This window comes from Hemicordylus capensis, chromosome 1, assembly GCF_027244095.1.
Source record: "Hemicordylus capensis ecotype Gifberg chromosome 1, rHemCap1.1.pri, whole genome shotgun sequence".
Lineage (NCBI taxonomy): Eukaryota > Metazoa > Chordata > Lepidosauria > Squamata > Cordylidae > Hemicordylus > Hemicordylus capensis.
The window spans coordinates 356279498-356306953 of record NC_069657.1 but is presented as its reverse complement, the minus strand read 5'-3'; the positions used below and the strand labels follow the sequence as shown (position 1 = coordinate 356306953).

At 43.9% G+C, this 27456-nt stretch overlaps 2 protein-coding genes across 8 annotated transcripts in view; one reads left to right on the top strand and one right to left on the bottom strand.

Moving 5' to 3' along the window:
* Positions 1–1845, bottom strand: part of PEX3 (peroxisomal biogenesis factor 3) — a 31945-nt gene extending 30100 nt beyond the window's left edge. The window contains exon 1 of the mRNA XM_053290390.1: positions 1638–1845. Coding sequence (XP_053146365.1) covers positions 1638–1710 — 73 coding nt within the window. The 5' untranslated portion in view covers positions 1711–1845. The remainder of the gene's footprint in view (positions 1–1637) is intronic.
* Positions 360–27456, top strand: ADAT2 (adenosine deaminase tRNA specific 2). Of its 7 annotated transcripts, none has more exons than XR_008315107.1 (7): positions 1826–2033; positions 6880–6984; positions 16208–16358; positions 17008–17114; positions 20194–20266; positions 20622–21350; positions 25512–27456. XR_008315107.1 is itself a non-coding variant. In XM_053290425.1 (7 exons), the coding sequence occupies exons 2-7, from the start codon at positions 4867–4869 to the stop codon at positions 20660–20662; spliced, it is 537 nt and encodes a 178-aa protein (XP_053146400.1). In that variant the 5' UTR covers positions 1853–2033; positions 4821–4866; the 3' UTR covers positions 20663–21504. The 7 variants fall into 7 exon arrangements, 5 of the variants coding, with proteins under 5 accessions (XP_053146426.1, XP_053146380.1, XP_053146400.1 ...); XR_008315106.1 differs by lacking the exon at positions 25512–27456 and adding an exon at positions 21475–21504; XM_053290425.1 differs by lacking the exon at positions 25512–27456 and adding an exon at positions 4821–4926 and having other exon boundaries at positions 1853–2033; positions 20622–21504.

Here is a 27456-nt window from a genome sequence, read left to right as displayed (position 1 = left end):
CGCTACAGTATCTCCTAATATTTAATTTATATTGTATGTTAATTAATAGCAAGGCAATATTTTTTAAAGTCAGGCTCATAGTGAAAACTCTGTCCTTAACAGGATATTCTAAATATTCTAATTACCCCTCTCGCCGCATTTCCCTCGCCAACGCTCTGTTCTTTTCAAGCCCCTTAGGGTGGCAGCGTTCTTCCCTGCTGCCCTGTTGTCCTCATCAGCTGGAAGTAGCAATCACACATGCGCACGTGATGGGCACACGCATAATCGCTACTTTCAGCCACTTCCGGCTGATTAGGACAATGGGGCGGCAGGGAGGAACGCTGCCACCCTGAGGAGCTTGAAAAGAACGGAGTGCCAGCGGGGGAAATGCGGCAAGAGGGGTGAGTGCTCCCTCCCCCGCCCTTAAAGAACTACCCGTACTGGCGCTGAAGTGCCGGAACGGCCCGTGGAGCCAAAATGTTTCAGAGGCCTTTATAATGACTTCCAAAATGTTTTGGGCTCAAGTCTAGCGCTGGGTACCATCACTAATAAAAATCACCCCCTTACAAAAATTTCAGGCCGGCAGGGGCTCTCCGGAGCTCAGTTCCTCAAAATGAACATTATCCAGCAGTGAGGGCTGCCTGGAAATTATCTCCAGAAAGCTGCCTGAAATTGTTTTTTGGAAGGTGCCTGGAGATGGGGGCAGCCCCCTTATTAACTGCTGGTCTAGGAAACTGCGCACGAATAATCCATGACTCCAAAAACATTGAGAAACACTGCTCTTGATACACATATAGGAAAAGAGCTGCACTTCCTAGACTATGAGGTAAAGCTCTTGTGTTGGGAAGAAAAAAAAGCACATTTTTTTAAGAACAGGTTATAATCGAATGAGTAGGCAAGAAGAAAGACTTTGAACCAGAGCAAAGGGATGAGTCTGTGCATGCAGATGTGGAGAAATACAGAGAGGATTAGATGAATTAATAAAGAATGGGCCTGGACTTGAATCCCTTCTGCTAACAATCCTTAAGAAGTGGGGAACCTCTACTTTTCAAGGCAGGAGAAACAAGGGAAGCCTTCATGCCCAGGATATTCAATAAAAGAATCAAGGATCAACGTGTGTTACAGAAAATAAGGGCAGCCTGGAAAGGGGGCGTGGTCACAGATGGCTAGGTGAGAGCAATCCCTCAATCCCCAGTTTGCAAGGGAATGATTATTTTGGCCTGCCTTGCAGGGCTGTTGGTGCTGTAGCCCGAAGAGCTAGGAGCACCACATAAATATTAAGCCTCATGAGTTTGGACAGGTGATCCGAAATAACCCCATGCACACTTATCTGGGGGGTAAGTGGGGACTTACAGCCTAGTAACATGCACAGGTAAGTAGGGTTCCGGAGGGCGGGGCAAAGTAAAAGAACGAGATGTGTGTGGAAAGGAAGAGACAAGCTCGGGGTGCTGCTAGTGGCGGAGAAGGGAAGAAGTCATCCGTGCTAAAAGGGGGCAGAGCGTAACGGGGGGGGGGAGGTCAATTCCGGGGAGGTCTGGGACTGTTTACATTGTGTGCCTTGGGAAAGCGAAGCATGCCTTGCGAAGACCAAGAGCAGCGTACATTTCCGAGGCAAACGTAGGCAAGGAAGCGGACTTCCAATGCTGTGGAGAACTCACCACCCACGAAGGCACCCAAGAAGAAGCATTTCTTTTTGTGACGCTTGAGAAAGCCCCACACCGTCAGCAGCATCCCGGCGGCGGCGAGATCCCAGGTCGGCCGCTCGCCTGTCAGCGCAGCGTAGCACAAAGCCCCGCCCCTTGGCTCTGGACGTTGAATACGCGAGCCCAGGAAAGCCGAGCGCTGGAGGTCCGTCCCGTTTTCTTGTCCCCACCCTCCGCAACATCGCCGCCGCGACCCAGTCTTCAGACGGATCCTCCGGAAACTTCTGCTCTGTATCCTTCGTTCCGGGCAGCTGCGGCGGCGGGCTGGCAGCCTTCATAGAGATGGAAGCGGCGGGGAGGCGGGTAATGATGGCTGAGGCGGAGGCCTGGATGGACCAAGCGGTGAGCATGGTGAGTGTGCGGGGATCAATAAGGATCGGGTGCCAAAGAGGAGGCTAGGATTCCTGTGGCTTTGGCTATTGTAAACACTGCTGCACACTGTATTTTGGTCCCTCCAGATGGATTTGTGACAAGAGCTTATACTGTCGCAATAAATCTGTGAAGTCTTGAAAGTGCCAGGAGACAAGACGCAATTGGTCGCAAAAACAACAACACACACAACTACTCTCTGGAACTTGAATCTTGTGTAGACTGAGGGAATTTCCGCAGATACAGGTTTTCTCATCTCTGCATGACAGACTCTACTGCCAAAATCTCCTCGGCTGCATAGCTATTGGGGTTGAGTCACTCAACTTGACTCAACTTGAGTGTAGAGGAGCCCTGCTGCTACGCCTTAGACGACAAGAACTGCATTCCCAACAAGATCAGGTTCTTCTGCATTGATTAACTGGAGAAATGGCCCTCCTCTCAACGCCTTTGCCACCAGCATGGCAGGAGAGGGTGAGGTGGGGAAAGCAGCCGGCTGTTTCTCTGCTTTTCACCACGTGTTTATTCCTCAGCATCTTCACCTCTAGCTATTGTGGGGCTGCCCACTGGGGCACAGCTATTTGGGGGGGGGTATAAAAATATAAACCTTAACGTCTGTTAGTGTGTATATTATATTATTTTCTCTTGAACACATCCAAGAGCGAGCCCCTCCCACCTGAAACCCCTGTATTCCTGGTCTATCCTTTTGAAACCTGAAATCCTGCAGCTCTGCCACATAAGCTGCAGATCACATTCACAATACAATTCAATCCAACCCATACTATTTTTCTAATAAGGCCATTCATTTGTTAAGACCATTCATTCATTTGGCCAGTATTCCCTTCCTGGGCAAGGTGCTTGAATGGGTGGTGGCTGACCAGCTCCAGACACTCTTGGAGGAAACGTACTATCTAGATCCATTTCAATCAGGCTTCAGGCCCAGTTTTGGAACAGAAACTGCTTTGGTCACCCTATGGAATGACCTGTGCAGAGAGAGAGAAATGTAGTGTGTGTGTGCGTGCGCACGCAACCCTGTTAATTATCTTGGATCTCTCAGCAGCTTTCTATACCATTGACCATGGTATCCTTTTGGATAGGCTGGCCGAGCTGGGTGTGGGAGGCACTGCTTGGAGGTGGTTCCATTCTTACCTCCAGGTCCTTCCCAAAAGATGGAGCTGGGGCATTACAGCTCAAGCCCTTGGCAGTTGTACTTTGGGATTCCGCAGGGTTCCATTCTTTTCCCTATGCTGTTTAACATCTACATGAAACCACTGGGAGATGTCATCCAGAGATTTGGCCTGAGTTCTCATCAGTATGCGGATAACACTCAGTTGTGTCTCCCCTTTTCATCAGATGCAAGTGAGGTGGTTACTGTCCTGAATTGGTGTCTGGATGCAGTAATGGATTGGATAAGGGTGAACAAATTGAGGCTCAATGCAGACTCAGTCCAGACAAGACAGAAGTACTGTCAGTTGTGGTTCCTCTGCCCAAGTGAATGATGTTCAGCCTGTTCTAGATGGGGTTGCACTCCCTCTGAAGGACTAGGTTTGCAGTTTGGGAGTGCTCATCAATCTAGCACTGTCAACAGAGGCTCAAGTAGTCTGTAGTATGAAGCGCCTTTTATCAGCTTCAGATGACACGCCAGCTGCAACCTTACCTGGACAGAGGTAGCTTGGCCACAGTTATTCATGCTCTCGTAACCTCTCACTTAGATTACTACAATGCAGGGGGCTGCCTTTGAAAATGGTCCAAAAACTGCAGATGGTACAAAATAGGACTGCAAGATTATTAACTGGGACTAGATGTTTTGAGCATATTACGCCTGTGCTTCGTCAGCTACACTGGCTCCCAGTCCCTTTCTGGGCCCAATTCAAAGTGCTGGTGTTAACCTTTAAAGCCTAAATGGCTTGGGACAAGGTTACTTGAGATAGTACCCCGCCCCATACGTCTCAACCCGGACCTTAAAATCTTCTTTGGAGGCCCTCCTCCAAGTGCCCCTGCCAAACAAGGTGAGGTGAGTGGCTACTAGGAAAGGGACCTTTTCGGTGGTTGCACCCTATTTATGGAATAGCCTCCCCAGTGAGGTTTGCCTGGCTTCATCCTTTCAGATGCCAGGTGAAGACCTTTTTTGTTCACTCAGGCCTTTTAAAACTTTGATCTAACTGATTTTCAAAAAAATGTCTTTTAAATTGTATTGTATTTTCTTTCTCCCCCTTTTTTGGTCTGTTATGATTTAGTGTGTTTTATGTTTTTATCTCATGTTCTAATGTTGTGTTGTAAGCTGCCCAGAGAATGATTTTTATGGGGTGGCCAACAAATGAAGTGTAATATTATTTGTTTATCCTGCTTGCTAATTTCAGTCTTTAGCCTTCCCAATCCTGAAGGCTCCTATTGTTTGTACATTATACTAGAGACTTTGTTTAGAGCTATACACTTAATTCATTAGCTAACTATCCATTACTTGCCTACTATGTTCCCATCATGGCCCATGAACGCCTTTGCTACCTGTCATTCAGTGGCGGCTGGTGGTCTCGGGAGCTGGGGAGGCGGACAGTGGACAGGGCAGGTATTGGTCTGTGAAAAGTCACATCATTATTTGTTTGTTTACATCTATATCTTCCTCCACAGAGCCCAAAGAAGTGTATATACTTGTGTTTCTTCCCAAAACAACTCTGTGAGGTTAGGCTAGGCTGAGAGAGAAGTGGCTGGCTCAGTCATCCAGTGGTTTCATGGCTGAATGGGATTTGAACTCTAGTCTCCCTGATCCTACAGGGAGGACCAACACTCTAACCACTATACCATGTAGACTCACATTAGAATGTCAGAAGAGGAGCAGGACATGAATGAAGCAGAAGCAATTACAGGAGCCTTTAAAATGGTAGGACTGCAAGCAATGCCAAGCATAATTTCATTAACAGATTAGCCCTTTATGGTGCTTACTTGCTCTTAGTCATGCTTCTCCTGATCTTTCCTTTGTGCCTGCTTTCCTTGTGGATGCCTCCAGTTTCCTGCCCCTCCCCAGTCCAAGAAAGACACCTCAGCAGGCAAACAAAAGTCAAACAGCCCCTTACTTACTTATTCTATCTCTTTTTCTCATGTACACAAACATAATATTGTTGCAGGCTGCAGCCAAGACACAGGTCTCCAAATCAGAGTACTTTTCCAGTCTTCATACATTAAACTACACAAATGGCTACACAGCCCATATCTCTGCTCCTGCCTCCAAGGAATGCTGATTGGCTGCACGTCTTCTTCCTCTCTTCTCTGATTGGCTAGAGCTCCATTTGGCCCTGCCCCAAATGGTTATCAAAATGGCAGCTTTCAATTGGCTAGGTTCACTAAATGGGTAGGGCCTGACTAAGCTAGGGCACTGGCAAACAAACACCCTGAAAGGCACTGAGAAGAAAGATCAGGGAGAGAAGGAAAATTAAATGTAGGTGGGGCTAGTGAAGAAATGGGAGAGGGGTGAAGGAACTGCAAGGAGAGAGACTAGATTATTATTATAACTGTTGGCTACCTTTATTTGTCATCAGATAACATATCTAATTTTAACCATTTTTTAACCATTTAAAAATGGCTCTTTAACCATTTTTTTTTAAATTTCATATATATGCTGAAGCATAATATTGTGTTATTTCCTGAATTGTTAGTATTTGAAGTTGTTATAATCACAGGGTGAAATCAACTAAGCATGCAGATCAGCTGTTTTCCCCCTGAGGGTTCTGAAGCCAGAGTTGGAAGGGACATATCTGGGCAAGTTCTGAAAGTAGCTGCTTGATAAGGAGAATCTAGAAACAAATATAAAGCATCTTAACTCTCATTTTAAACTGAAGGTTTTTGAATTACTGATCCGTATCCAGCTTTCAGGTATTAAATCCTTCTGGAAGGCCTTGGACACTTCCCATACTCATTGCATTCATAAATATTCTTTTCTTGTTAATGCTATGGCTTCCCCAGATGATGGACTATGCTTTTTTATACTAGCAATTGCAACTGCTCAGCTCTCCACAAATGCTACTCAGATGATGTAATGTGAAAGAGCCTGGCTTTCTTATCCAAATCTGGGAAAGGATGGCTAATTACCAGTCATAAAAACTTTCTTTTGAATATTTTTATATCAAACTAAAATGGAAAACTATATATGCTAATGTGGTCAGATAACTCAATTGTTCTGTTAAGTCAGAGGCACCTTCGGATACTGAAATGTAAGTAAATAGAGAATCCATCTCATCTGTACAGATTACTCTGAAGACTAATACAACGGCCCTAAATTCAAATCTAAGTTGCCTTGAAAGCTTTGTTGTGGTTGAGCCACAGGAAAAACACAGAACACAGTAATTTCTCCACTTACTCTTAAGTGCAGACAATCGATTTGTCAGTGACAAATATATTTCTCTGCAACCATAAATAAAGGTTTCCATAGAACTGAAGAAAATTCAGCATTTATATCAGAGCTAGGATGGTTTCTATAAGCTCATCCAACACCACACAATAAACATTAGGGAATTGAGTCTGTTGCAATATGAGCTTCTAGAATCTTGATTTATGGGGGTATGTCATGAGCCTGACATTGGAGTGACAGCAAATGCATCCATGTCAGATTTGGCTAGTGTTCTTCCCCATATGTTTGTTTCCTCATGGATACATCTATATACTGCCTCCTTTATATTGGGAAAGAATCATTTCTATTTGAAATACTTACTTAATACTGGTTTTGGGGTGGGGAGAAATGCCACTGAATGTACTCTGCTACTCTTTTTGCAATTTAGTGATATAGCAGACACTGTAAACTTTGATCATGGATGTTTCTGATACTTCTTATGTCTGATAGGCTAAAGAAGCCCTAGAGAATGGTGAAGTACCTGTTGGCTGTCTCATGGTCTACAATAATGAGATCATTGGGAAGGGGAAGAATGAAGTGAATGAAACTAAAAATGTAAGTTATTTAACTAAATTGAATGAATGAATGTAAGTCACTATATTGAAAATATCAGTAGAAAAATCCTTAATTTAGTATATTGTCCTTTATTTTGCTGCCCCTCCCCCCACCAGATTCCTCTTTTTTTCAGTTGCAAATGGTGCATGCACTCTTAAATGCTACTTCTGTTAATTTTTGCTTTCTTTCATTGCACATGAAATGCACAAAGTAAAGTGTTCCTAAACAAACACCTTCCCAAAGGAGACCTGCTTGGCACCCTCCTTACATAGTTTTAGGAGGATTGTGACAGCTTTTCTTTTTTACAAGGCATATAGAGAATGGGTTTTTTTAATGGTTTTGGCTCGTGTTTTGTCATGGTATGCAGATTTTATTGGTGATATTACCATCTTTATTTTTATTTAACAGCTCTGAAGACTTTGAGCAGAAGTGGTGTGTGTAAATAATATAAATATATATACAGTTAAAATTAACTTTAGCCAAGAAAATCAGCAATTTAAATTAAATTTATGTCCCGCCTCAAATTGCGTCTCTAGGTGATTTACATCCTAAAACAGCATAAAATAAGCACATTCTGTTCCCATCTGATACCATGTGCATGTTTGGGTTTAGGTTTTTTTAAACACAGGTTTCCATACCCAAGTACAAAATGTGAGAAATGGTCCTGAACTGAAGCATGTATTGTGCTGCAGTTCTTTAGGCAGAGTAGAATTTTCTTCTATTTTATGTTCCTCTGAGTCATTCTTTCTGTGTTGCCTGGCAGTTGTTGAGCAATGATTGCTAGCATGTTCTTCCTTCTTGCAGCTTCCATTCCTGCTTGTTTCCTCAGACATGCTTTTATTTCTGCTCAAATAATGTATGTGATTCTTCTCAATTAGATCGGTTCTCTAGCATTCTAAATTTTACAAGCATCTCTGGCATCCATTCTCCACTTGGTCATGGAGTATGCATGGTAGGCCTGTGCAGTCGGAGAAATCAGATAAGGATATTGGGCTAATACCCATATCAATATTATATTATTGACAGTAATTCCAGAATTGATAGGAGAGAGCCCTCAAGAGTCCGAACTCCAATTCTACTCTCATTGGTTCTGGAATCAAACATATTTCCAATATACTTACTGGAAACTCCCCCACCCCCTCTGCTTTACATGTAAAGTTTAAAAGGACTCACTGCCTCCAGGTCTTGTCACTGCCATCCAGCTGCCTGATGGCCGCTGTTACTAGCCCTACTGCCCCCACTGCTGACTCTGGCCCCACTACTCCTGCTGTTGACCCTGCTCTGCCAGGCGGCCACTCGGCACCACTAAACTTCTATCAGAGGCTCTAGCACTGGCCACGTTGCTCCTGCTGTTGATCCTGCTCCGCCAGGCAGCTGGCTTCCAGCGCTGCTGCTGCTTCAGCTGTGCCGAAGGCTCTTCTGAATTGAGAGTGGGGAAAGGCCATTTTTAAAAAGCGAACGGTGCCTTGTTTGGCACTTGCCTTCTTGGGAATGCCCAGGAGGACCAGGGCATCCCCACAATGGATGGGGCCCTGAAGAGGCTATTGGGCTGGAGTAAGTAAGCAGTGTGGGGGAGCAGAGCCCAGAACAGTGGCCAGAGAACAGCAATGGCAGTAATGACACAGGAAATTGATCAATTCCGGCCCAATTCTGATTCCAGAAGTATTGGGGAGGCCATATCAACCTCCTCGATATATATTTTTAAGAATTGTTATCGGGTCAGAATGTACTTGATATTTCTGGTGCTGCACAGGCCTAACATACAGCACACAATAACAAATTTCTCTGAGTGGTTGTAGTGGCCAGTCTCCCCACCCTCTAAAGAGTTAACGGAACTGAACCCTTGTCTTGACTGACAGGTTGGTGAACTCTAGGGCTCAACCAATCAGTTGACCAAGTAGGTGGGGAGTGAGAGCTTCGGGGGGAATTCTGGGAAGAAGAAAGGAAGTCATTTGCTTTTGATTGCATTTGCTTTACATGTAAAGCATTTGCTTTTGTTTTTCATCAGATTTATTTTTCGGACACGTTCATGTTTCATGGCAGTGAATACAATTTGGGTGGAAAGTGGACACCCCCTGTGTGGAAAACCCGCTGCAGCAGTGGGCAGTATGAATGGCCAGAACCCTGTCACGATGCACTGAAAAAGGCATTGAGAAACGCTGTACTCGTGGTTTCAAGCTGCTGCCTCATACCATTGCACTTTGCAACACTTTAACTGGCGCAAATCTTGTAGTCTGGAAAACGCCCAGGTAAACCTCTTTGGGCATGGAAGTTCATATCTTAGGAGTTATCATCAAGAATCCTGTGAATCAGGAATTTCAAACACAATTGGTTGGTGGGCCGGATTTGATCCCAATGCACTTCCGAGAGGCCACACATAGTTTCATGGCGCCTTCTGTCGCCTCACATCACCTTTTGTCTTCCTTGTCCTTCTCTCTCTCACTCTCTTCCTTTCTTTCCTCCCTCCTTTGCCCTGCCACTTAAATTAGCTGAATGCACTGCTTTTACACCAGAATATGCTCAGGGAAAATTTAAATAATGTTGGGGTAGTTCTTCAAAGAAATTCCTAATATGACCTACAGATACCAAATTTTTCATACTTAAACCTGCCACTGAAATTAGCTGAATGCACCACTTTTTACACCAGAATGTGCTCAGCGAATTTTTTTTAGAATAAATTCTGAATATAACCATAATATTTTAACTGTTATTGTTCTCAATTGACTTAACACGCAATACTCAAATCAATAATAACATCATGCCCCAAGAAAAGCAGAACCCTTCTTCCCACCTCCCTTATGCTCTACTTATTTCTTTTATGTCCTCTCCGTTTCTCTCACTCCCATCTCCCTTCCTTGCCGAGAGCAAAAACTATCTTTTGACCTGTCGTCTTTCCTCCTCCATCTTTATCTCCCCTCTTCAGTGCTTTGTGCACCGAAAAGCCCAACACCAGGGAGAAGGAGGGGAGGAGAGTGACGGAGGAAGGAAACAATTCATGTTTCCTCTCCAAAGAGAGGGGGAAAGAGAGGCTGCCTCCAGCAGGGGGAAGAAGGGAGCCAGCCAGCTTGCAAATCACCGATGTGTGGCCTCTTCAACATGCGGCAGGGCAGGGGCAAAAAGTGGTGGCAGCTTCACACAGGCTTCTGCCTTCACACAGCCTAGTCAGGTGAGCTCAGTGGGCCTGATGTGGCCTGCGGGCTGGCAATTTGACAGCCCGGCTCTAGTTCTTATAGCGATCTGCTGTTCCTCAAAAGGCAGGGACATGTCTAAGAAAATCCCTTTGAGGGACCCGGTGCATGGGAGATTGGGGTATATGGGAGGATGCATTTATTACCTAAAGCTGAGCTCAAGTCATGCAGGACTTTAAAATTAAAAACCAGCATTTTTAACTGGGCCCAGGTGTAAAAAAGAAACCAGAGAAAATATTTCAAGACTTGGGTTATGAAAACCTCAGGCTGTATTGGTTGAAATTCTGGCTGCTGTAATTTGGATCAACAGTAGTTTCTACACCACCGTCTTGTAGAGTGCATTACAGTCAATCATTCCAGAAATTACAAAGCATGATTTACATAGGCAAGGTCTCTGTCACCAGAGAGAGGTCATACCAGCTCATTAATGATTTTAGGTGACATTCAGGGATTCTACCCCCTCCCCTAAGCGCCCGGCCAAATTTGTCGTTAAAGGGGGAGATGTAATTGAATGTAATAAATTTAGGGGCCATTCACACAACCTTCTAGACGGGCAGAAGGCTTTGCAAGAGATATCATTTAGCGCCCCAGACGATCCTTGTTCTCCTGGTGGGAGTGCGCTCCCGCACAATCAACCTTGCTCTGTGCAGTGTAGAGCAAGGCTGATAGCTCTGAGGCTGCAACTTGTTGTCCCAGCCTCCCAGAAATCCCACAATGCACTGCATGAGTGCACGGTGCTGAAAACAACTGACACTGATCAATTGAACGGGGTTAAGGGAGCACTTGCTTAAGTTTAAGTGCCTGGCTTCTTAGCCGGGTTTGCCATAGAGCCACCTCCGGGTTCCGCACGCCTGTGAGCAGTTCCCACGGACAGCCAAGCCTGGGCTTAGCTGCTCTAGCCTGGCCTTGACTGCTCATGAGTACAGCCTCATACTGATGTTATTGAGCTTCTCCGGAAACTTCCCCCAGCAGTTTCCTATAGATGGGGATTGAATAAAACTCTGTGACTCTCCAACCCATGGGGATGAACAAATCTCCCACCACTAGCTCCCAACAGGTAAGAGTGGAACTACTGTAAACCAGTGTCACTGCTTTCCAACTGTGCCAAGTGGTCCAAAAGTGTACCATGGCCCATGGTATTGAAAACCACCAAGAGATCAAGGGGAATCAACAGAGACATGCTCCCCTTGTCTATCTCCCAGTGAAAATCATCCACTAGCACAACCAAGGCAGTTTTCTTAAAGTTTACAATCGGGGGATTGTAAACTTCTCTGGTATGTCTGTAGTGCATCTTACGTTCTGAGACTCTGTGACTGGCTGAAATACTGTTCAGGACTGTATTGTTACTACTTAAGCTCCATATGCTAACGTTCTTATAATTGGAACATAGCATACCTGTTCGTTAAGCTTTTTGCTTTGCATTGTTCTTGTTCCACAAATGGCTTATGAGTAAACCTAGATTCTTAGTTTACCAGATGACAACTTAAGGAAACCTGAAGCTTGTATCCTTCAATGGATATTGATCCCATAGCAGATGCTGCCTTACCTGGTTCATGTCCCTTGTTGTCTGGGTTCAGCATGGCAATATCTATATTTTCCATATCCCTTCGGTTACAGTTTTAGTGAAATATTTGCTCAGTATTTGCCCTTGGAGGTCACCAGCTCATCTCTGGAGAAGATTAAGAATCAGATGGCAAATTGATTTGCAAGAATGCAAACAAGTTACTCTCTGGCACCTCCCCACCCTCCAAACCATGGGCATGACTAGATTCGGAAACAGCAAGCCTTGAGTGTGAGGATGGAGTCGGCTCTAGAATAGGATCGTGGGTGTTTCATGGCAGCTGCTAGACATGATATTTTGGAGGGCTAGTGGAAATGTACAGCTGTTTGCAAGGTTGTATTTATAGCTTTAACTTATAGATTGATGAATTGGATATTGGTAACTTTCTTCACTATCTATTTACTATCAGGTGCATATTTTTGGATCTTTATTTTGAGTTACACAGTTTTTATCTATCAGATAATTTTACTTTTGTCTTTCATTTCTATGGAAGAGCCATAGAAAAAGTTCAGTGGAGCTCAGGGAGACATACAGCCTTCATTTTAAAAACAACACTAAATAGCCTTAAATATTTATGCTTAAGCTTCCCCTATCAAAACATGTTTCTCCTTCTGTGGTTTGTTAAATAGAGACATTAACTGGTGTCGGTAAACAATACTGATGTTTTAGCTCAGCCTAGGAACACTTTCAGATGTTCCTAATTGGAAGTGACTAGAGACTGAATCCATGAACTTGCCTAGAGCTCTTGAAAGTGAAACATTGTTTTCCTTCAAGATTATGATGACTAGTTGATCTCATCTGTTCCCTAATGTTTATTCATAGACTAAGTTGCCTACAAAGTTTTTTTTAAAAAAAGATATGTGACGTGGATAAGAAAAGCATTTATTTATTTAACATATTTCTATACTGCCCACTACCAAAGTCTCTAGGCAGTTTGCAACAATGAAACAAACTAAAAAGCTTAACTCATTTGAAACATATATAAAATTTAAAACAATCAATAAACTTCAACTAAAAAGCTTGGTTAAAGAGATGTGTCTTAAGTTGTTTCCTAAAAACCATCATGGATGGAGCAGCTCTAAACTCGCAGGAAGTGTGTTCCACAGCCTTGAGGCAACCACAGAGAAGGCTCGGCTTTGAGTCGCCACCAGACGAGTCAGTGGCACCCTCACACGAACCTCCCATGACTATCTTAATAGGTAGCAGGGTTCATCACGAAGAAGGCATTCTCTCTTAAAGCTGTAGCTGAGCACATCTTCCTCCAAATGACCTCTTGCTCTCCAATTCTCTGTTTTTCACCTAAAAGGGATTCTGTGCAGTACTTGTATTTGTTATGCCTTATATGTATTTAATAATGGACAAACTAATTAATTTAACATTTGATAACAAGGGGTAAAATAACAAATAATTTCCTAAAGTGAGTTTTCCCTTGATACAAAGGGATAACCAATAAATTCACTAAAATACCAGCAAAATACTGTCCTTCCTGTTTTACTAATTATGTATCACTACTTTCAAACGAAGTATTCATTATAATAAAACCCTAAGGTACCTGCGTCCGTGTCTCTTGCGGGTGTTCTGTGCATGCGTGGCGTGCGCAGACGCAGCAGCGCGAGGAAGGGGGACGTGAAAAACAACGCTGTCTGCGTTCTCCTTTCCAGCCTTGAGTGCCTTCCACTGTTGGTCATGTGCAGTCCAGTGGCACACATGCTCACTGGCTCTGCCCTCAGAGGATGCACGGACAGGAAAGGGACGGGATTTTGTCTAGGCTGGAACCGGGCTCTTGCATCTGGGCGGGGGGACTAGGAGCGAGGAGGCGCGTTTCACTTTGTTTTGACTGGAGGAGGAGGAGACTTTCCCTTTCTTCTTTGCGGACTGACTGCAGGTGAGGGAGGATCGACAGCCAGCCAGTCCTTTTGCTTTTCCGCCCCTCCCCTCGCTCCCAGAAGGCGGGAGAAACAGCCCTTCGCTTCTCTTTCAGTGGTGCTAGCCGCATGAATGGGCGGGCGCAGAAGGCGGGCGTGGACTGGGACGACAGTAATAGCCCCAAGCAAGAACCGCAGCGGCGGAGCTGCTGTTGAGGAGGGTCGCTCCGGGCAGTCTTGCAACGTCCCTTGCCCTTGAAGAAAGACTGTTCTCTACACAACTCTTCTAGCGCCCGTTAATGTAACGGGCTTAATGTCCACTAGTTCATTATATATTCTTTTATATTGCTGATTATGTGCCACTGCTTTCAAACTAAGTATTCGTGGATATTCTTTTATACATTTGTGTTGGTTAACTTTTGGCATCATTAAATTGAAATATTAACACACAGTGTCACCAGAGTAGTTCATTGTGGGCCTTTTCTGTCATAAATTGTTCTTGAAACATCATAATGAATACAGTGTGGCATAAAGACAACCATCACAAATGTTTGTGTGTGTATGTATGTATATTATACAGCTACTTGGACCTCATTTACTCACTCACTGAAACTCCCAAATCAAAGCACAAAAGAGAAAAACGTGCTGTTATTTCAGATAGGTTCCAAACCTTGCCCAGAGTATCAAAAAAATCTAAAACCCTGGGGGGAAATCATTACTTCCCCTGGAAATTTGAAAAAAACTCTACCATTGGAAAGCATGGGGAATGAGACCTCAGCTAGGAAGATACTAGCGTCTCAGAGAGATAAAATGTTAATATGCTTGCAAATCTCAAGCTGTCTTACTAGTACATACATATATACATACATACAAACATACGTAACAAGGTCTGTTCTTCGAAAGAAAATAAATTGTGTGCCATTATGCTAGAACTGTCAGCTGTGTATTGGTTTTGTTTTTAAACTATGGGTGGATTCAGACATGCATTTTTGGTGGTATAATGAATGTATGGATACACTGTAGATAAGTGGCAAGATTGCAACTCACTCACTACCTTTTGGTTTACATTAGGTAAAGTGTACCGTCAAGTCAATTTCTACTCCTGGCACCCACAGAGCCCTGTGTTTTTCTTAGGTAGAATACAGGAGGGGTTTACCATTGCCTCCTCCCGTGCAGTATGAGATCATGCCTTTCAGCATCTTCCTATTTCACTGCTGCCTGTATAGTACCAGCGGGGATTTGAACCGGCAACCTTCTGCTTGTTAGTCAAGCATTTCCCTGCTGCACCTTTTTATCTTATTAGCAGAATTCCAGGGCTTAGAGAGCTATGATCTCCCCACTTGTCTCTGATATGATCAAACATGCACATGATTACTATGATGATTAAAAAAAACTTCACCTACTACTACTACAGACATATCTGGTGGCTTCACCACTTCAGCTGCTTGTCTTAATTCAGCCAATGTCTGGAGTATTTCAAGGCAGCTATTTCAGCATAATTCAGTTATGGACCACACAAAGTTGGCAAACTTTGAAATGTTGGGGGTGGTATTGTCTTTCAACTGAATATAGAGCTAATTTTTATGTTGGGGAGTCTCTTTCATACAGACTAATGCATTGTCATTTATTTATTAACTAGTGTTTTTAAGCCCGTTAAAATAACGAGCGCTAGTAGGGGAGAGTTCCGCCGGCGCCAAGAGTGCTGCCCGCCAAGCACTTTATTATGGAAAGGATGTGTTGTCTTTCGGGTGTTTTGGTGGGCGGGGTTTTTTGTGCTTAGTGCAAACGTTTGGTTTTTCTTTTGTTTTTTCCTCGCCGCGGCCACCGGCTCACCTTCCCCGCTGCGGCCTCCGCCACCGCTGCGGCTGCCGGCTCGTCTCCACCGCTGCTGCAGTTCGTTTGGTCCCGTGCCCGCCTCCTCCAGCCTTCCTGCGGCCTGCCCCCGCCATCTCTCCCTTCCCTGCTCTTTTCAGGAGGCGGGCCAGACCCGCCGTCACCGCCGCCTTTCCTCTCTCTGCGGCCGCCTCTGCCCTCCCCGGTCCCCACTTCTGCTCCTCCTTCTGCCTTCCCTGGTCCCCGCTTCTGCTCCTGTGGCCATTTCTCCGTCAGCTGGTCGCCTCTGCTCTCCCCGGTCCCCGCTTCTGCTTCTCCTTCTGTCTTCCCCGGCCCCCGCTTCTGCAGCCGTTTCTCCCTCAGCTGGCTGCCTCTGCCCTCCCCGATCCCAGCTTCTCCCTCCCCGTAGTTTGTTCTTGGCCCGCCGCTCCCTCAACATGGCCGCCGTGTCTCTGCAGCCGTATCTTTCTCAGACATTCTGGGCATGCGCAGAGCGCATGCCCAGAACGGCCGAGAAAGACACGGGCAGACATGGGATTACACTTTACCCTTTTATTATAGAGGAGGATTACATTTTTTATACCGCCCCATACAAAAAAGTCCTTGGGCGGTTCACAATCTAAAAACCATTACAACACTGACACAATTAAAACAATTTTAAAATACAAATAAAAACTCTGTATTTAGAAATATTATATTATATATTGTGTAAATAAATATAATAAATATTTATTTCTTACATGGTGTCAATCATATTATTTCCTGTATTCTTGTAGGCAACGCGTCATGCAGAAATGGTGGCGATTGATCAGGTCATAGACTGGTGTCATCGCCACAAGAAAGACCTCAAGGAAGTGTTTGCTCACACCGTGTTGTACGTCACTGTGGAGCCCTGTATAATGTGTGCAGCTGCCCTGCGCATGATGAGTATCCTTTGTGAAATAATTCAGTAGCAATTTACTTTCAGCTCACACATTGCTTGCTAACAAAGTAATGGAAGACAGCTCCTTGTTGATGTAAGGTCTTTGTGAGACTTGTCTGTGCAGAAACCATGGGCAGCTCTGTTTAGGAAATCTTGGTGTGAGCACCTTGGCTAGGCATGGGTTGCCTGCTGGGCAAGACCAGGTGAGACAGGCTTCCTCGGGTGACAGGCTTTGGGATTACATTACAGGGTAGGACACCATCTCTCTCTCTCTCTCTCTCTCTCTCTCTCTCTTTATATTTATATTTATTTATTTATTTACCATTGCTATTTTGGGTTTTCTGTTTCAGGTACTAAAATTTCTTGGGCCATCTCCCACTCTAGGATAAGGGACTTGGGAAAGAGGGTAGTAGTGGTAATTTGCCCTCACTTTGTGGGTGGATGGAGCATTGAGACAGTGAGTGAGAGAAGTTTGTCTGGAGATAGTTCCAGTTTCTTAATAAATGCCCCCTTTCTGTGGAGATAGAGGGGGGAGGAATGGGTTTTAAGAGTTTGGGCACAAGCTTGCATAACTAGATAATCTGTTAAACCAGGATAATGCTAGTCTCTACCTTTTCTTTTTCTAGTCTAGTTAATTCCTTAGTTCATCTATATAAATTCAACTGGTTGTATATGGTTGCCAAAATGAACGATTTGGAGGCTGTGGTTCAGTTTTGAATATCTCTTCTGCTACCTTAATGGACACAGGGGAACCATTTCAGGTGAAATATCTTGTTCTTATTTAAAAAGCTTTATGAAAGCATGAAAGAAAACATGGAGACAGATTTTTTCCAAAAGTGCATTTGTGTATCACTGGTGAAACGTAAGTGGATGTGGAGCTGATTAGTGCATGGGTGGAAGACCACAGTGTGTGCAGAGGTGCTCTTACCCCTGAACTTCAGGGCCAAAAATCCTCTTGGGGCCCCCAAATCCTCTTTAGTCTGTCCTGGGTGGTGTGGTTTGTGCCCTCAAGAACCTATGAGGTGCTTCACACGACCCGTATGAAGCACCAGGAGGGTTTGTGTGGGGAGAGCAGGCTTAGGCTGCTCTCCCTGCACACGAGCAGCCTCCAAGCCCTGGGCAGCCAGATTGGCCGCCCACACAACTTCCGGCTCCATCACGGAGCCAGTGGGGGCTGTGGGGATCAGGGTCTGCCTGGCCCCCGGAAGTCCCAGGATGCCCTGCGCAAGTGCACGGGGCTTCCTGAGGAGACCCCCGAGACTGGGAGTCTTGTTTTAGCCTCCTGGTGAGGGTCTCCTCATGTGTTGCTGTGCCGTGGAGCCGTGCCATGGCGGCACACGATTAACTAAACGGGGTTTAGTGGAGCGCTCATTTCTCTAACCTTGTTTAAGGGAAGAGGTAGTTTAGGTGGTTTGCTGCCGCACGGCTCCTGTGGCAGCAGACAACTGGGAGAAATCGGACTAAGCTCCCTTAGCCCGATTTCTCCTGGTCATGAGAATAACCCCCATGTGCTTTAACTTGCAGCTTAACTTGCATCTTAACTTGCAGGTGGTTGAGCCCTCCAAAGGCCTTTAGGTCCAGGCTCCAAAATTACTTAGGTGCAACACACACTCACACACACTCACACACACTCACACACACTCACACACACTCACACACACACACACTCACACTCACACACACTCACACACACACTGTAAGTATGAAGAAAAGCAAACTAGTTGGATACAGTCATGGGAGTTGTATACTGATAAAAAGAGTAATTTAATGTAACTGATATTTAAGCTAGTGATGACACTTTCCCCATTACACAGATGCCACAATACAGAGCTAAATTTTTAATGAAAAAATTACATTTCTATTCACAAGCAATTGCCGTGGATGACTGAGTTAAAAACATACCCTTATGTAGGTGCATACTTCTAAATTTGTGCACTCACTGAAAGCATCTTACTTGGTGTACTGTGCGTGTGTATTTTTTTGTCACACTCATTCACACATCTCAAGAAATAAATGTTTCTAGGGAATTATTTGTGGGTGGAAGAAGTTGTAATGTAACTCAGTTATTTTGATGGGCCAAGGAAGTCTTGACAACCAGGGGAAAGCCACAATCATTAAGCAGAGTTCCTTGGCAGAAACTTCTAGAGGAGGCTTGTGAACATAGCATTGTGTTCTGATGGCCTAGTTCTTTTAATCAGCAGGTAAAGTTGGCTACCTGTGTGTATAGTGGACTACTTTGGACTGTATTTGTGGAGACTATGTGATGGATTGGAACTTCATACAAAGAAGGAAAAGAATTGCCTGCCTATAGAAAACAAATTTCAAGGAGAAGGGTTCTAGCATAGCCTTTTCTCTGATGTGCCATTTACTATGTATAGGAAATGTTTATTATATTTAGGGTGGTCAATCATGTGGACCCTCACCTGCAGCGGTACAGTCCAGACGTAGGTTTACCACTTCTTCAGTTGTTTTGTGAGAATTAGCCCGAAGTCTGACTGGGGCAGTGAGGAGAGTATTTGATACTAATTTTATAAATATTGTGTTTGGAGGCAAAAGGTTTGGCAGTTTGACCTACTTGGGAGGGGCAACCCATTGACCCACATAATCTAACAATATCCTATTTGAAGTTGACCAGTGTTGAACTTCATTGAATGTCTTCACGAACAACCATTTTAAGAGTTGGCCAGACTTTAAGATTTTCTAGTGGCTGCATAACTTGTCTATGAGTGTGTTATACAGTATTTGCTTCATTTGGCCTGCTGGTCGGAGCAAGCAGTGAAGCACAAAGTCATTCATATAACATTGCCTATTAAGGATTGCCTTGTTGCTCCCTATTCTAGGCCAGGGGTATGAAACTTTGTTTCTCCAACTCCCATATTTCCAGCCACAATAAACCTCTTGCCTGCAAGCAAAATAAATTGTAGCTGGGGATACTGGGAGTTTTAGTTCAACAATAGCTGGAGAATCAAAGTTGACTATGTTTGTTCTAGGCCATAATAAGAAGAGTGCTGCTAGATTAGACAATGTTCGTTTAGTCCACCATCCTGTTTTCCACAGTGGCTGGCCAGATTCTTCTGGGAAGCTGACGTGGGACCTGAAGATAATCCTCTCTTCTGTTGCTTGTCCCCAGCTTCATCTGTATCAGGCCTGCTAAACCTTTCGCCCCTCCCAGCTGTTTTTGGACTACAACCTCCGTAATCCCTTGCCAGTAGCCAGGGATTGTGGGAGTTTTAGGCCAACATCTGCAGGAGGGCCAAAGTTGAGCAGTTCTGATCAATAGAGAAGATGCCTCTGGCCTTTGGAGGCTCTATTTGGCTACCATGGGTAGTATCTGTTGATAGACTTCCCAGCAAAAATTTGGGCCAGTCAAGATACAGTATAAGCAAAAGGTCAATTGGGAAGATGCCCTAACAATTGTCCCTGGTAAGAGCTGTGGTTTTATAAGCTTTCAGTAGTCAAACCAAGGATTTCTGATGGGACTGCTGCCTTAGTATACCTTTGCAGCATGGGAGCTGCTTGCTACTGCATGGTTCTTTCCTGTGCTGCTCAGATAACATGAGGATCTCATGTGAGTTTGTAAATCTGATCCTCATCGTAACTAATGTTTGTCACTGAAGGGAATTCCTCTGCCTTTAGTAGCCACATAGTAGAGAGATGTTCACTAAGAGTAGATTTTTCCTGGTACTTCAGCACAGCAATAACAGAAACAATATCAGTTGAAGTTCTTTATGCTGCTCATGTATTAACGATACAAAAGCCCTTTTGGGTGAGGAGCTGGAAAATACTGTGTCTTCATGTGTTGAAAATGGCACTCTGAACCAAATATTCTAATCTCATTAGTGCATAGCTGGTTATCGATCTGAAGAAGCTGTGGAAATGTTGAAGACCTTCTACAGGCAAGAAAATCCAAACGGTAGGTTCCATTGTTATTCTAATTACAATGCTTACTAGGCAAAGAGGCACCTTTCAAAGTGGTGATTAGCAAGGGGAGCACTATTGCCTCTATTCAACCGAAGTACAACATTCCTCCAGTGGCTGTTAAGACTGTGGCTGTTTAGACTGTGAGCCTTTTGGGGACAAAGGATCACATTGTTAATAATAATAGTAACAACAACAACAATAATAATAAATTGATATGTAAACCGCTTTGAGAACATTTTAGTCAAAAAGTGGTATATAATAGTTATAATAGTAGTACTGGTAATTAATGTTGGCATTTACATCTTTGAATACTAATGGCTATTCCTGTTTCTTTCTTTTTGTGGCAGCACCAAAATCAAAAGTTCGGAAAAAGGAATATAGTAAATGACAAGTTATGGACTAGTTATGCTGGAAGGATAACAAATCATTGAGAGGCCTGTGAAGTGGAAGAATGAGGCCTAGACCTCTTGGGTTTCTGTAAATAAGCCCCTGTATTGTTGTTAATATTTCCAAACCTCTTCTTGTAAATAAGCCCTGATAAATGAATTGTATATATTCCCAAAACCTCATTATTGTAAATATAGGATTTTGAGTTGCAAATCCCTGTTCATGGAAAAGACTGGCAGGGTCAAAAGTTCATTCTTGTTTCACTTTTGGTTTAGCATTTTGACAGTTGATTTTTGGAGGGGAAAGAGGTTTTTAATAATTGAGGGAATTTTTGTTTGTTCTGATTGGCTGGAGACAAGAGTCCTGGAAAGAGAAGTCAACAGAGTCCTGAGAGAGTGACCTGAGAGTCCTGGAAGGAAAAGTCTGCTGGAGCAAGTCAGAGATGGAGGTTGCAGTAGAGGAAGAGAGTCTGGAAGTCTGCTAGAGAGAATCCATGCAGAGAGTGAGCAGCCAGCAAGAAGAAGAGAAGTCTTCTAGCTGAAATCACTGGAAGAAAAGGAAGAGCCAGGCTGGATAGAGCCCTAGACCTTTGCCGTAATCAGAACAAAGAGTCTGCCCAGCAAGCCCAAAGCTGAGATGCAAGAAAGTACAAGAGGACTCTGAGTAGGGAGGGACCAGTATAGAGCCAGGTAGTGATTACGTTTCTTCAGCTTTTTATTTTCCCTGATGTGCTCTGTAAAGATAACTGTTTTAAGTTTGTATTTTTATTTCTGTAAAAGAAATATTTTAATTGAACAATTTCTTTCCTAAAAGCAAACGTTCCTGTTAAAGAACTAAACAAAACTAGAAGCTTGTTGATTGTCTCCACCCCACGCATGTAAGCCTTTCCACACTACTGAGGTTTGTGTTTTTTAAAACACTTTTGATAAATGTGAAGGGCTGTTGTAGTGGACCCAACCATACCAAAAGTCCACTTGGTGGCAGCAGTAAAAAGTTTAGGAGGAATAGAGGGCTGTTCATTCACAGAAGTGCTGTCCATTCTTTGACTATGGCATATGCAGTAAGATGTGGAGAAAGTCCTATCTGGTCCTTTGTTAAAGGGGGGGGGGGAGAAGAAAGGGGAGAATACTCTCAGGGACCTGCTTCCAGGTTGCACAGAGCACTTCTAGGGAAGAAAGGATCGGTGATAATCATTCCTCTGTGTGAGCACTTGGACTTCAGAAGCATGGATATTAATGCTGCACATGTGCTTTCTTTGCTTACACAAGCACATTGTTAGGATGTTGGGCACCATTCTGGGCAAACAGTGACTGACATCCAGCTGAATGTGCATACCAAATAATGTCCGTGTGCAACTGGAGTGGGGTGACTTTTTGGTTATTCCGATACTTCTCTCCACTGCTTTCTGTGCCTCTCAAAAATGTCTCTAAGAGCAGCAGAATTCTCATGGATGAATTTTTGGGAGGCAGAAGGTATTAGGGTCAACACAAATAATCCTTCTCCCATTGTACATAGGAGACATTATTTGCTGTGGGCAATGTTAGTCTGGATGTCATCCAGTATTTTGTAAGTTCAGATGCCAATTTTCCCAGAAGACTTTCGTAACTGAAACTCTTGAAGTTACATTGGCTTTAGAGCAGATAAATAGCATAAAGAAAAGACAAGGCTGGAGTTGACATTTCTAGTGCTTTGTTGTGTTGTTTTTTGACTGTACTATGACTACACACCAGAAGAGGGCCTTGCTGCTCCAGTAATGAATGACTGAGACAGATCCATACAGAATTCTTGTTCTTCCCAAACATCCATACTGAGCGTGCAATGCCCCCCCCCCCCCGAACAAAACAGCCATTTGAATAAGTATACTTATTTGGCCTTCTGAATAAATCTGCTGACCGGCAGTATGTCATAGGAACATAGGAAACTGCCATATACTGAGTCAGACCATTGGTCTATCTAGCTCAGTATTGTCTTCACAGACTGGCAGCGGCTTCTCCAAGGTTGCAGGCAGGAATCTCTCTCAGTCCTATCTTGGAGAAGCCAGGGAGGGAACTTGAAACCTGGTCTTCCCAGAGCGGCTTCATCCCCTGAGGGGAATATCTTGCAGTGCTCACACATCAAGTCTCCCATTCATATGCAACCAGGGCAGACCCTGCTTAGCTATGGGGACAAATCATGCTTGCTACCACAAGACCAGCTCTCCTCTCCTGTATGTTTTACATAGCATCTGGGCCATTATTGATGAATACACTTGATTAATAGTAGTAATGCACAACACACTTTTAAATCGCTATACCAGGTTGTGAGTGTGTGTGTGAGAGAGAAAGAGCCAGGTCTCACAATCAGTGAGACCCAGTTTGTGAAGCTTAGCCCACTCTCCCCACACACGAGCAAGCGGGAGCCCTGGGCGGCTGGATCGGCCGCCCACATGATTGCCAGCTCTGTGACAGTGTCGGTTGGGGCTGGGGAGCTCAGGAGCGCGCAAGGCATACTGAGGAGACCCCTGGAGCCAGGAGGTGGCTTTTCATCTCCCCTCTGGGGGTCTACTCATGAGTAGGCGCGGCGTGGAGCCGTGCCGTGGCTATTCATGATCTTGAAAAACAGGTCTGTGCGGCTGCCTGCACTACCAGCTGTCCCCTCCCTGGCGCTGCCTGTGTGTGGAGGTCTGTTTTTACCAAGCCGCCCATGTGGTTGCAGCCTACAGGCATACGTAGAGTACCCCTTACGAGCCAACTGATAAGGAGTACTTTACATTATTTTTCTCACTGCCCCCATTACCCCTTTGTAGACCCCCCCTCCCCTTTACAAGTATAGTTAAACCACTCAACCAGTGCAATCAAATGGACTGGCTGGTCGGTTTGACTGAACCAGTTCGGCAGCTCAGTTCAAACTCAACCTGAACTGCGAGTTCTGGTTCGTGCGCACACCTAATATACAAATGCTTGCCTAGAATAAAAAAAAGATACTGATTTAAGAGGTTTCGCAACTGACACATAGTTTAAATATTCTAGCTCTCCCTTTAAAATAAACCATTAATATGTGACTGCAGTTTAGAACAGAAATCTCATCCTGAGCTACTTCAGGTCTTGTGTATTTCCTACATGGAAACCAAGTCTATGTATTTAGATGTAGAAAACTATACTGATCATTCTAAGTCCACAGACTTAGAAGCTGCAATTGCTTGCAGCTTCCCAGTGCTTATAGCTACATCCACAGGTAGTAACACTGGTTTTTACCAAGTCACTTCAGTCTGTTTCCTAACTGGTATGCCACAAGATCAACCAGCAAAATATTTTTTTAAAATGTAAAGGAAAAAAGTCACCACTCTCACTATGGCCCCTCCATACATCTCAGAATAAACTTTGGAGTGCTTCAAATTATATTAAAAAAATCTGCTGTAGAAAGTGGAACTTTTTAGCATGGGGACACTTAGGGGAAAACCCAAATCGTGTATGGAGTGCTCCCCCATACCTCTCAGGGACTTTGAGGTGAATCCTCCCCATGTGTGAACACACACCCATCACTCTTGGGGAACTTCAAAGTACATTTGCCATCTGGGAAATCTTTCTCCTTTCAGTACCTTCATTTGAGCATTCAGTGGCTGCAAAGCAAATATTCTCTCTGCTTCTTCAGGGATGGTGTTTGGTTCTGGCAGGGGGAACATAGGAAGCTGCAATGTACTGAGTCAGACCATTCGTCCATCTCGCTCAGTATTGCCTACACAGACTGGCAGCGGGTTCTCCAAGGTTGCAGGCAGGAATCTCTCTCAGCCCTGTCTTGGAGATGCCAGGGAAGAAACTTGGAGCCTAGATGCTCTTCCCAGAGTGGCTCCATCCCCTAAGGGGAATATCTTATAGTGCTCACACATCAAGTCTCCCTTTCACATGAAACCAAGGCAGACTCTTCTTAGCTAAGGGGACAAGTCATGCTTGCTACCACAAGACCAGCTCTCCTCTGGGCTCCCCCCACAAATGAACTTTTCGAGGCATGCTCTGCTGTCCCTCCCAACACACCTTTAATGGGAGTTTGCAGAAGCTCTGTGCCTGTCCACACACTCCGCTAGCAGTCAGCATTATATTAATAGATGTCTCTCAGGTGCTGGCATATTGGTCAATCATCCTGACATCTGAATCTATTAACTTGCTGTGGTAGAGCAATAGAACAAAACTTAAACATCTCTTAGTGAAGTGGTTTGTTGTTAACTGACAGACCAAAGATATACAGTATATATTTTGTGACTGGCACAACAAAAGAGGCATGAATTTAAATTCCAACTAAGGAGAATGAAAGGCTTATTGAGCCATTGCAGACTCATTAGGCGTTCCTTCCTTTATGTACAATTAAATGATACTTTTACAAGGCAGTTATTTAAAAAAACCAAACCAAGAAGCTCCATATAATTTAAGCATTTGAGAATCTGCAGGGCTCTCTTTTCAGTAATCTAAGCACAATGTGGCCTTTAATTACCTTGGCAGGTTTAAAGCATTGATAAAAAACAAATTAAAACAAAATCTTCAAAGAAATGTTCCCATGGTTGGCAGGAGATCCACTTCTAAGTTGTATTTGGAGCAAGACTAGCAGAAGAGTTTGCAGCCAAGAGCTCCAGTGCAGACAGTAACTGTGGAGAGGTTTATATATATATATTTATATATTTATTATTATTGCCTTTGACACAAACAGGGAAGGAGCATGGAGGACAATTAATGCTTAGAGTCCCGAGAGCAGCTGTTTTAACAATTTTCTTTGTCTTGGCTGCCAGTAGTCAATTTTATCACTAAATTACATCAAGAAATGGGACATTTCCCACTGAAATGTATTAACTAACATATGTTTTGTTTTCAAACTGTTTTCAGGGAGAAGATGCTTTCTGCTTAAAATAACAACAGAGAATTGCAAAGAAATATTGACCAGGATCCAAAGAACCACAGAACTATTTTTGCATACTCAAGAGAGCTTTGGGCTTGTTTGTTTCAAGCAGCACTTCTCCATGTTACGTGACAAGCTGCTTTTGAAATGAAGGGCAGTTACAAAAGCAGCTTGTGATATGGCAGGAGCCAAGTGTTTGCTGTTCACAGTCAGTCAATCAATCAATACTTTATTTGATGAATCAAAGGTCACTTGCTCCCATCCCCCCTGGCAAGCCAAGAACATAAAACCCAAGTTGGTGTTGAATCTGGCAATCCAAGATATGTGATAGAAATTATACTGTAAATCAAAAACTTTAGCATCATTTCTTACAGTATAGCTCTATAGAAAGTGATCACAAGATATAACATTAGATTTAACATAGTCTAATTTTCTCAGCTGCCACAGCACAGCCTACAAAACTATTCATCATCATCAGCCAGAAAATAAATAAATTATGTTGGGATCTGTCATCTCAGGAAAATGTTTAGAGTCTCATAAGGACTTGATGCAAGTCCTTGGACAGAGAATTATGGTTCATTGCACATGTGCAGTTCTGTACACACTGCTCAGTTAGAAAAGCAACAATTCTTCCATTCAGTTCTATAATCAAAAGGGGAGAGCAAGGACAACTAAATCCAGACTGCTGTTTTCCTAGCACAAACAGCTCGTGGGTGCTGTCACTGGCTGACATACTGAGCAAGAGTACATCAGCCTAGTAACATTACAGCTGCATACATTGTGTTACAGAAGCGTAGCCCATTTAAAATAATTGGCTTGCTCCTGTGTAACATGAGTTACATTGCACAAATACAATGTTCCTAGGCTGATGTACTCTTATGCAGTATGTCAACCACTGTTTTTCTAACTGGGCAGGGCATGTGGTAAGTGGAGAGGAGAAGACATGCATAGGAGGTTTCTATCCGCACATGCAGTTTCTAACTGCGCTCTGCGTGGGGCTGCTTGTGTACGTAGTCCATAAATTACAATTAGTATAGAATGCAGCAGCCAGATTGGTCTTTGGGACAATACGAAGGGACCACATAACACCAGTTTTAAAAGAACTGTACTGGCTGCCAATATATTTCCAGGTGAAATACAAAGTGCTGGAGAGGAGAACTGGTCTTGTGGAAGCAAGCATGACTTGTCCCCTTAACTAAGCAGGGTCTGCCCTGGTTGCATATGAATGGGAGACTTGATGTGTGAGCATTGCAAGCTATTCCCCTTAGGGGATGGAGCCGCTTTGGGAAGAGCATCTAGGTTCCAAGTTCCCTCCCTGGTAGCATCTCCAAGATAGGGTGAGCGAGAGTCCTGCTTGCTACCTTGAAGAAGCCGCTGCCAGTCTGGGTAGACAATACTGAGCTAGATGGACCTATGGTCTGACTCAGTATATGGTAGCTTTTTATGTTCCTATGTTATTACCCATAAAGCCCTTAATGGCTTGGTTCCAGGCTATTTAAAAGCACCTCCTTTGTCATAAACCCTGCTGCCTGTTATGATCTTCTGGAGAGGTCCGGTTATGGTTGCCACTGGCTCATTTGATGGCGACCCAGGACTGGGCTTTCTCTGTTGCTGCCCCAGGGCTTGGGAATATGCTTCCTGCTTCTCCTTCTCTGGTTGTTGTCAGGAGGAACCTCAAGACTCTCCTCTTTTTGCAGGCTTTTTATTAGAATTAATAATTTTAAGAACTTGTTTTAATAACTATTTTATTGTGTCATGTATTTTAATCTTCTACTTTTTAAATATTTTAAATTTTTACACCACCTAGAGATGTACATATCAAGTGGTATAAAAATAAGATAGATAAATAACTGCATGTGGAAGTTTGCCTCATGTATGATCTCTGACTAGATTGGGCAAGTCTTTCTTTTTAAAAACTTGTTCGCAATCAAA